This window comes from Micropterus dolomieu, linkage group LG17 (genome assembly GCF_021292245.1).
Source record: "Micropterus dolomieu isolate WLL.071019.BEF.003 ecotype Adirondacks linkage group LG17, ASM2129224v1, whole genome shotgun sequence".
Classification (NCBI taxonomy): domain Eukaryota; kingdom Metazoa; phylum Chordata; class Actinopteri; order Centrarchiformes; family Centrarchidae; genus Micropterus; species Micropterus dolomieu.
In genome coordinates this window covers 7,900,972-7,910,590 of record NC_060166.1, presented here as the reverse complement: position 1 = coordinate 7,910,590, position 9,619 = coordinate 7,900,972, and the positions used below count along the sequence as shown (strand labels likewise).

At 45.0% G+C, this 9,619-nt stretch overlaps 1 protein-coding gene across 1 annotated transcript in view; it reads right to left on the bottom strand.

The window, feature by feature from the left end:
• Positions 1 to 9,619, bottom strand: part of LOC123985874 (alpha-2-macroglobulin-like) — an 83,843-nt gene that overhangs the window by 14,808 nt on the left and 59,416 nt on the right. The window contains exons 28-30 of the mRNA XM_046073844.1: positions 1,139 to 1,301; positions 855 to 1,042; positions 24 to 236 (exon numbers count right to left, since the gene is read on the bottom strand). Of these exons, the coding sequence (XP_045929800.1) occupies positions 24 to 236; positions 855 to 1,042; positions 1,139 to 1,301 (564 nt within the window). The remainder of the gene's footprint in view (positions 1 to 23; positions 237 to 854; positions 1,043 to 1,138; positions 1,302 to 9,619) is intronic.

Genomic DNA, 9,619 nt, shown 5'->3' with positions numbered 1-9,619 from the left:
CTGCAGTGACAGTGATCACTGACCTGCACTGAAGCACATGCAGAGCCCTTCACCTCCAGGCTGTACTTTCCTGTCACTTCCTGCAGCAGCTTCTCCTGGTAGAGCAGTTTGTTGTTCTGATTCACATCAAATGTCAGCTGGCCACTGGGAGACTGGACTGTCACTGTGCTGGAACCCTCTGGACTGAACACTGCAGTGGCGTAGAGAGCCAGAGCCTGGAGAGCCACCACTGTGTCCTACAACACACAACACAACAGTTACTTTATTGGCTTGGATACAAATGGAAACGGTGACTTTGGTTTATACATTAAGGAATTTTACATGTAGGAATTAACATTTATAAAGTGAAGACCTCTCAATGTCAATTTCCACAGAGAAACAAATACTGGCTGTCTCTAAGGGAAGAACAGTAACATTTTAAAACAGGCCAGTATGCTCAGTGTGTGATTTGCAATTAATGGGCTAGAACAATGCTGAAGTCCTTATGTTGGAAACAGACATATTGTTGAGATATTGTGTAATTTCATTGCGTGGTGAAACCATGGATTATCTTTAATAAACTCAAGGATTTAGTATTCATTTATAGGTTGAGAAAATGATCTTACTTCATCAGCTGAATAAATCATTTAAAAGCCCATTATATGCTGGAAAATAAATTGTTGCAAAGATGACAATACTGTTTTACTTAGCTAACGAAAAGTTGGCATTTTAGAGATACATGGTTTTTACAAGACAGCCAGTTCAGTATTAGGTCACAGCTAAGCCACAGACTTCAATTAACTGCTCCTTCTTTGTAGGATGAACAGGCCAGAAGAGAATACTGTACATTTACTGTCCAGCTGTCTGGGCTGTACCTGTGTAGAGGAGAAGCCTCCATAATAGTTCTGCTGGCCCGTCAACCATCTGACGATGCTGGTGGCGGCGCCCAGGTCTTCAGCAGCGGGAGAGCCGCTGAGTCTGGCCAGCAGCACATAGGAGCTGATCTCCACAGACAGAGAGGCTGACGTTTCTGTCGCTGTCTGAGACCAGTGGAGGAAACCTCCTAAAAACAGCCATCCACAAACAGACAAACAGGTACAGGGTGAGCCACATTCACAGGAATGAAGCCAGAAGGATTTCCTTTAGGAGGATGACTCACCTTGGTTTGATGCAACAGTGTCCAGGTGCTTCAGAAGGTGAGCACGGGTCTCCGTTTCTCCTGCCAGGGTGAAGACGTACGCCAGCAGAGCTGTAGTGTAGGTGTTGCTGAGGTCACTGATGGACTCTCTGAGACAAGACAGGCTCTTCTTCACCACATGATCCTATAACAGATTCAAAGAACACATTATAATAAATGATCTCAGGACTCAACTGATTTTATTGAGCTTAACAAGCAAGTTTACTCTATTTTATGAGATAGACATTAATTAGACTTTAAACAAATTCTTAAATTCAGGGAAATGTTAGACAAAGAACTTGGAGGCAATACTAAACGACAGCGCAACTTTCAGAAGAAAAGTAGCCCCTTGTTTAGTCTGTGTACTGGTCGGGACCAGTTACTCAAAAAAGGTAATGGATTACACATTACTAGTTACTTTTTTTTTTTTTTAAGTAATGCCTTACTTTACTAGATTACTAACTGTTGAAAGTAATAAGTTACACAAGTTACAATTTTTTGTTAAATTATTTTATAATATAGATGATTTATTTTTTAGAATAGTCTTTTGGATTTATTAATTGTTTATTAATTTAGCTGTTCTGATTAACCTTACTCATTAACTTAGATTAGGTCTTTTGGGTCTGAACCTACGGGCAGACACTAAGAAGAGAGGACCGACACAGTCTTTGACCTCATGTTTGACAGCTTTTTTGTTTGTTTTGTTTTAAATAAATGAGAAAAGAGGAAACGAGCAGCGCAAGCCTTGTCTTTGATCATTTAAACATGTGAGTCAGACGTAGAGCCCTGTAACATGGCACAGCGGTTTTTAATGGAAAAATGGACAAAACACAACTAGTTACATTACTTTTCACCATGTGGTCATTGAGAAAACACTAACATTAAATATTGTTCACTCGATCAGCACAGGGTGAGCTAAATTAGCACACAGCTACCCAGGTGGAAACACAAGGAGTCAAAATTGATAAAACACCAATCAGAAGCTTCAATGGAAAGATAAAAGGACCAGAGTCAGTTGGATACAGAGAAATCTGAAGAGAAAGGTGTAGGACATGAGGAGGAAGAGGAGTATAGAGAGGAGTAAGAGGTGAAGGAAGAGGAACAGTAGTAGTCAGAGGAGGAGATGGGATAGGTGGAAGATTAGGAGGTGGAGCAGGAGTAGGGAGGAGGAGGAGGTGGTGAAGGAGGTGGAGAACAAGAATCTCTGGCCTGTCCCAGACCAAAGACAGGATGCTGGGGCAGAATAATTAGTTGTTTGGTGTGTTGTACCGTACAGCACAATAAGAAATGTGCAAATGTTTACATTTGTTTTTTCTTTTGTGTTCATCATGTGAAACTGTTTCTGAAGGGGGAGAACCACAAGCAACATTACTAATAACCAGTTCCCCGAGAAGGGAACTCGAACTGCGTCGGTTACGACACTATGGGAACGCCTCTAGACGTAGCAGGTCTGAACGTGAATAAAATCACTCCAATCCTATTGGCTTGTTGCTAGAACGGTAAGGTGTGACGGAATAACCAGAGGAGTATAAAGCACACCTGTACACACTCATCATTAGCTTTTTTCTATTCAGCAGGCGCTCTGTATGTTGTTTGAAGAAAGCTCCAGTCCTACAAGCAGTGTGTCTTACCTGAAGAAGAAGTCTACCAGCATGTCCGGCAACCAGATGTACAGAAGGTGTGTTTTTTTCTTGCCCTCGGTACATCACGGATGGAGATTCTCATGAGATGTGTGTCTCATGTTTGGGGATGGAGCACGCCCGGCAGCTCTCGAGGGGGCTGCCTGCACCTGTTGCGAAGCCCTTTCCATGTGGGTACTGAGGTACAGCATGGCTCTCTTTTCCGAGGATGGCCGGATGTGTTCTCCCCGTGGTGTGGGCCCTGCGGCCGCTGAGGCGGCCTGGTGGCTTCACTCATGAGGTTCACAGCGTGATCTGTCGGAGGATTTCGAGACGGCTGGGACTTTTTCCCGACCTTTATCCGCTGGCTCCGATGCTTCCTTTCCTCGTTCGGGAGCCCGTTTCTCGGCTTCTCCCGCTCGCGGCTTGGATCCGGAGACGCTGAAAACTGGAAAACCGGAAAATTGGTTCCTGTCCCAGGGGCCCGTGCTGGGAGGGTCTTGTTGCCGGCTGGTCATTTCGACAGACGCCTCCCTCATGGGCTGGGGCGCGGTCATGGGCGGCTGCTTTGCAAGGGGATCCTGGAAGGTGCATCAGTCCGAGTGGCATATCAACTGTCTCAAGATGTTGGCGGTGTTCCAGGCTGATCTCCAAGGCCATTACGTCCTGGTTCGTTCCGACAACACAGCGGTGGTGGCCTATCTGAATCAGCAGGGCGGTCTGCACTCGCGCCCTCAGTACAGACTGGCCCGTCAGATCCTCCTGTGGTCCCAGCAGAGGTTACTATCGCTCAGGGCGATGTATCTCCCGGGGACGCAGAATCAGGGAGCAGACCTGCTGTCGAGGCAGGGGCTGAGGCCTGGGGAATGGAGACTTCACCCCGAAGTGGTGGAGCTCTTGTGCGAAGAGTTCGGCCCCATAGACGTGGATCTGTTTGCGTCTCAAGAGACTACGCACTGCCCGCTATGGTTTTCTCTCGTTCCTCCATCCCCGTTGGGTCTGGACACCATGGTAAATTCATGGCCGAGGCTACGTCTGTACGCTTTTCCCCCAGTCGCTCGGCTCCCGGGGGTTCTGGAGCGGGTCCACCAGGAAAATGTCGGCCTACTGCTCGTAGCCCTGTTCTGTCCAACCCGGGTGTGGTTCCTTGTGTCTCCCTCTGAGGAGAGACCTGCTGTCCCAGGCGCAGGGCCGGGTTCTTCACCCTTGCCCCGCCATATGGCGACTGTGTGTCTGGCCCCTGAGGGGGCACAGTACCTAGAGGCGGGTCTAACAGCCGGAGCAGTCGAGACCCTCCTCAGCTCCAGGGCCCCGTCCACACGGATCTTCCGTGGTGCCCGGAGGATGAGACCTGCGACTCGGTCCAAGGTTCCCACTCGGGATCTGGCGGTGGTTCTTGGGGCGTTGGCTGAGGCCCCCTTCGAACCCCTGGAGTCAGCTGAGGCTAAGCACTTGACCCTCAAGATGGCCTTTCTCCTTACTATCACCTCTCTGAGGAGGGTGGGGGATCTCCAAGCACTTTCGGTTTCCCCGCAAAGCCTGGAGTTTGCCCCGGGGAATATTAGGGCTATCCTGCACCCTCGTCCAGGATACATCCCTAAAGTGCCTTCTTGTGTGTCAGGGTCCACAGTGCTGCAGGCATTTCATCCTCCACCTCATGTGACGGCGGAGGGCAGGAGACTTCATCTGCTCTGCCCTGTCAGAGCACTTACACTGTCAGAGTATTTACACTCTGAGGTCCTCCCGTTGGAGGAAGGCTGACTAGCTGCTAGTGTATTTTGGGTCCCCCAGGGCTGGGCTCCCTGCACCCAAACATACTATTAGCAACTGGATTGTTCAGACTATTTCCCTGGCCTATCAGGAGCGCGGTTTGCCTTCACCTGTGGCTGTGAGGGCTCATTCTAACAGATGCATGGCGGCCTCTCGAGCCCTCCTTTCAGGGGCCTCTTTGCAGGATGTTTGTGTAGCGGCTGGCTGGGCCACTCCGCACACATTCATTCGGTTTACAGTCTTGACCTTCCTTCGGCACCTGGCACTCGTGCGCTCTCCTCTTAGTCGTGCCACTTTATTGCACACTGGGGCAGGTGGGGTTTTCGGCACGGTTTAGTGGGTATCTCGTTCCCATAGTGTTGTAACCGACGCAGTTCGAGTTCCTTCGAAGGGGAACGTCTCGGGTTACGTATGTAACCCTGGTTCCCCGAGAAGGGGAACGAGACACTGCGTCGGCCCGCTGCACCTCTCTCCCCGCCTGAAGCGCCTGCTTCATAGTTTAAGCTAATGTTGAGTGTGTACAGGTGTGCTTTATACTCCTCCGGTTATTACGTCACACCTTACCGTTCTAGCAACAAACCAATAGGATTGGTGTAATTTCATTCACGTTCAGACCTGCTACGCCTAGAGGCGTTCCCATAGTGTCGAAACCTACGCAGTGTCTCGTTCCCCTTCTTGGGGAACCAGGGTTACAATTATGCTTGACACAACGGCTGCGTTTTTGACCTGACCTTTCTTTTCTCTGTGAAAGGTAAGAATTTAGAAATTTGCATGGCGCTGCAGAGAGCCCCCAGCTGCAGTAGTGCATGGATCATGCACAATATTCATCCAGCCAGAGGGAACGATCACAAACCGTTCATAGCGCTTAGCGACACAACCCGTACCGGAGAGGGAGAGCGAGTGTGGCAGTGGAGCGTACGGGGTCAGGAGATCGAGGAGCGACCGGTCCGCTTACGCTTACGTTCATGAGACAATCAGCTGATCATATTATTGGCAGTAAAGCGGTAGCCTACAGCAAGGAAGCTCAGATCAGACAGCTATTTCTGCCCTGGTAGAATGTGGCCTAGTTCTTCTCCAGCGCTGTGTTTTGGCTTTGCTAGGTGGCCAGAAATGTTATTGGCAATAAACCGGTACAGCATGGAAGCTCAGACTTCACATTTTACTGCCCTGATGGAAAACACTCTTATTTTTACTGCTAACGGCGTTATAATACCAAGACCATGTGCCTATCAAGTGACCTACAGTATATTCTTTAGAATTTTCATTAAAAAAAATTGTCCCTAATGTTCAGGTTACCATGCCATGCAATCATAGAAACTGACTGTTCCAAGATATTTATAATGTTCTGCAGATTCAATGGCAATTACTTTAATGAAGGTCTGAGATGGTGGTTTGGAAGATTTCCTTCTAAAATCAGTGAGCGTATCCTTGGTCTTTGGGGATTTTAATTAGACGACGGCCTAATCACAAAGAGTAAAAATATTTAACAAATACACTTCACAGGATCTGTGGTGCTATGCTATAGATATCAAAATATAAATTAATGCCGCAGTGTATTTTTACAATTTTGCTACATAACCTACAGCCGGGGAGTATGGAGAGAGTACAGGGATTTTCAAAGTCTGAGACTTGGGGCCTTCCCTTTGCACCTCCTTAGCCGTGTTCCGCTCTTTACCTCCTGCACAAATTTATGGGCCATATACAGAACCAGTCTCTGTGGGCCCCCTTCCTCTCTTGGTCCCTGTCTCTCACGTATCTTTTGAAAAATGTCAACAAATATTTGAGCTTACATCTATGCACATTAAACTGTGGTGCTGATTAGGGTAGTCACTAATGAATCGTTCTTCCCACATTCAAGGGCGTCACTTAGATAAGGAGGGCGTCACTTAGATAAGGAGGGCGTCACTTAGATAAGGAGGGTGATAATACTCTTGGGTCATGAGGTGGGATTTTTAACACTATTTTGAAATGGAGAAATACATGAGTGGAGGGTCAGGTGGTCCTCCCCCAGAAAATTGAGCTTTAAAAACTTAATTTCCTGACATTTTTGCTCCAATCTACAGTCGAAGTGTTTTTATTTATATAAAGGGAACCAAAAACACAAAATTCAGCTGGCAGGTGACAGTTCATAAATAAAATATAAGCGTGTGCTTAGGAACTGTGGAGCCGAAGGGCCCATCATAACAGCCTCCACTTGGGCCCGTTGCTACTAACTTACGCTATTGTACAGGTCACAGAAGTGTGGGGCAGCTAAAGAAACGATCATCAAGCAATAATTGGTCTTTTTCCATAATTATGTGAGCAGTCACAATCTGACTTTGTTCTGCACAAGAGATGTCTGCAGACAGCGAAAGGAGTCAGTTACCTGGCAGGTAGAGGTGGAGGTGTGCAGCCTGTCGCCTGTAGCTCTTTGTCTAACAGCTCACTGTGTCTGCTTCTGACTGTTATATCTCTGCAATTTCTCAAACTGGTCCGCTGTCAGAAAACTGTTGAAAATGACCGTTGTCCTGTTTTGTAGACGCATTTTTGATAAACGATAGCGCTAATCTCACTCACAAACATTGCATTTCCTGTGACTGCTTTAAACTAAAAGTCAATTTGTGTTTCCCAGTTAAATGCTTTTTATGTGAAGCTGGCAGTAACTTGATGGAGCATATTTATATAAAGGGAACCAAAAACACAAAATTCAGCTGGCAGGTGACAGTTCATAAATAAAATATAACGCAGCAATCAGGTTCTTGTTTTTTTTTAGGTTAAGTTACTTTTTATGGCCAACGCACATTTGTTTCTTCTATATTTAAAATGCATTACATGTTTTGTTGCTGTGCAAATAAACCTACCAAAGCATTTTCACTTGTTAGTTAACATTTCTTGGTGCAAGCTATCTTTCAAACATTTTTAACAAATGCTCTCAAAAAGTAAGTGGGACAAAATCAGCCATTTCAAGATGTGGTGGGGACATGGCCCCAGCGCCCCCAGTGTAAATGATAGCTAATAATAATCTGTGATTTGTATTTGAGTCTGCACAGTGAAATTATGCTGATGATAATAATTTATGTTCAAGTCGACTATGCAAATATGCAAGAAGCTAATTTGTTTTAAGTAGGTTAGGTATTAACTGCATATAATCTTATCAGTTATTAAACTCTGCACAATGAGGAAACAAGGCAAAAAAAATTTGCCAGTAATAGGGTTCCCTTCTAGACATGAACACAGAGTGTGTGTGTGTGTGCCGAAGGGCCCATCATAACAGCCTCCACCGGGGCCCGTTGCTACTAACTTACGCTATTGTACAGGTCACAGAAGTGTGGGGCAGCTAAAGAAACGATCATCAAGCAATAATTGGTCTTTTTCCATAATTATGTGAGCAGTCACAATCTGACTTTGTTCTGCACAAGAGATGTCTGCAGACAGCGAAAGGAGTCAGTTACCTGGCAGGTAGAGGTGGAGGTGTGCAGCCTGTCGCCTGTAGCTCTTTGTCTAACAGCTCACTGTGTCTGCTTCTGACTGTTATATCTCTGAAATTTCTCAAACTGGTCCGCTGTCAAAAAACTGTTGAAAATGACCGTTGTCCTGTTTTGTAGACGCATTTTTGATAAACGATAGCGCTAATCTCACTCACAAACATTGCATTTCCTGTGACTGCTTTAAACTAAAAGTCAATTTGTGTTTCCCAGTTAAATGCTTTTTATGTGAAGCTGGCAGTAACTTGATGGAGCATTTTACCAGGAATGCATAGGTTCTAATTGTAGTAAAGATCCCCAATTTATCTCTATTTTTATTCACTTCCTTCCACCTACCTCACTTCCTTTCGTCTCTTCTCAACACTGATTGGCTCCCGCTTTCACCTTTCATTCCTCCTCATTGAGTTTGCCTGTTCGTTTAATATCCTACACGCTAAAAACCCATTATGGGTTATTTTTGACCCAACTCCTAGGTTAAAAAGGGACCAACTAATTTCTGGGTTGAAGTAAGCCAGAAATTAATTGGGTTATTCTTTGTGACCCAACTTCTGGGTTAAAAAAACCCAACATTGTAGTTAATATAACCCAACTTCTGGGTCAAAAGAACAACCCCAACATCTGGGTTAAAATAACCCAGAAATTAGTTGGTCCCTTTTTAACCGAGGAGTAGGGTCAAAAATAACCTAACTTGGGTTACTATGCCAGTATGTCTTATTTCAGAAAATAAGACTTTGTTTTACATTATATCTGTCACGGTGTGGTGCAGGCAGAAGAAGAAGAGCAGTCCGTAGTTCCAATTCAAACATTTGACTAATAAAGTAACTCCAAAAAAACAGGCAGGATGTACACACACTAAACAAGAATACAAAGTAGAATGGCTAAAGACTGACTGAACTGAAGGAACAAAATACTAACACAGATGAACATTGATTAACAGAACACAGGTGGAACAGATGATGATGATGATGGTAATTAACTAAACACAGGTGATGCAGATGAACTAAATGACAGAAACCATTGAAACAGATGAGTGGCTGGAAAACACACACATTACACACTTTAAGCACGTTTACTTTTTTTGCATTAAATTAAACTGTATATAAAAAATAACTGGATTGAACTTAAGGCTTAAAGTCTTCAAACATTGGTTGTGTCATGTGATGTGTGACTAAACTAGTTACACGTACATGGCAACCACAGAATTACCATGGCTAACGCTAGTCTCAACGTAGCAACTAAGCCATGGTAATTTTTTCAGTAATGGTGCTAAAATAGCAACAGGGACATTGACACAGAAAAGTTTATGTTACATCAACACGACAAAGTTGCACCGAAGAAGCACAGGCCAAAACAGATCGAGTGCGAAGCGACGGTTATTTCAAACAACTGTTGTGAGAAAATTGCAGGGTGGTTGCTATACATTCATGCCAATAAAGCAAATTTGAATTTGAGAGAGAGAAAGCCAACCCTATAATCCAGAACATGGGTTACTCTGAAAAATACCCCAGAAACCCAAACAACCCAGGAATTGGGTCAAAATATTACATAACCAGAAAATGGTTACTCTCTGAAAAAATAAACCATAATTTTAACCCAACACTACTAACCCA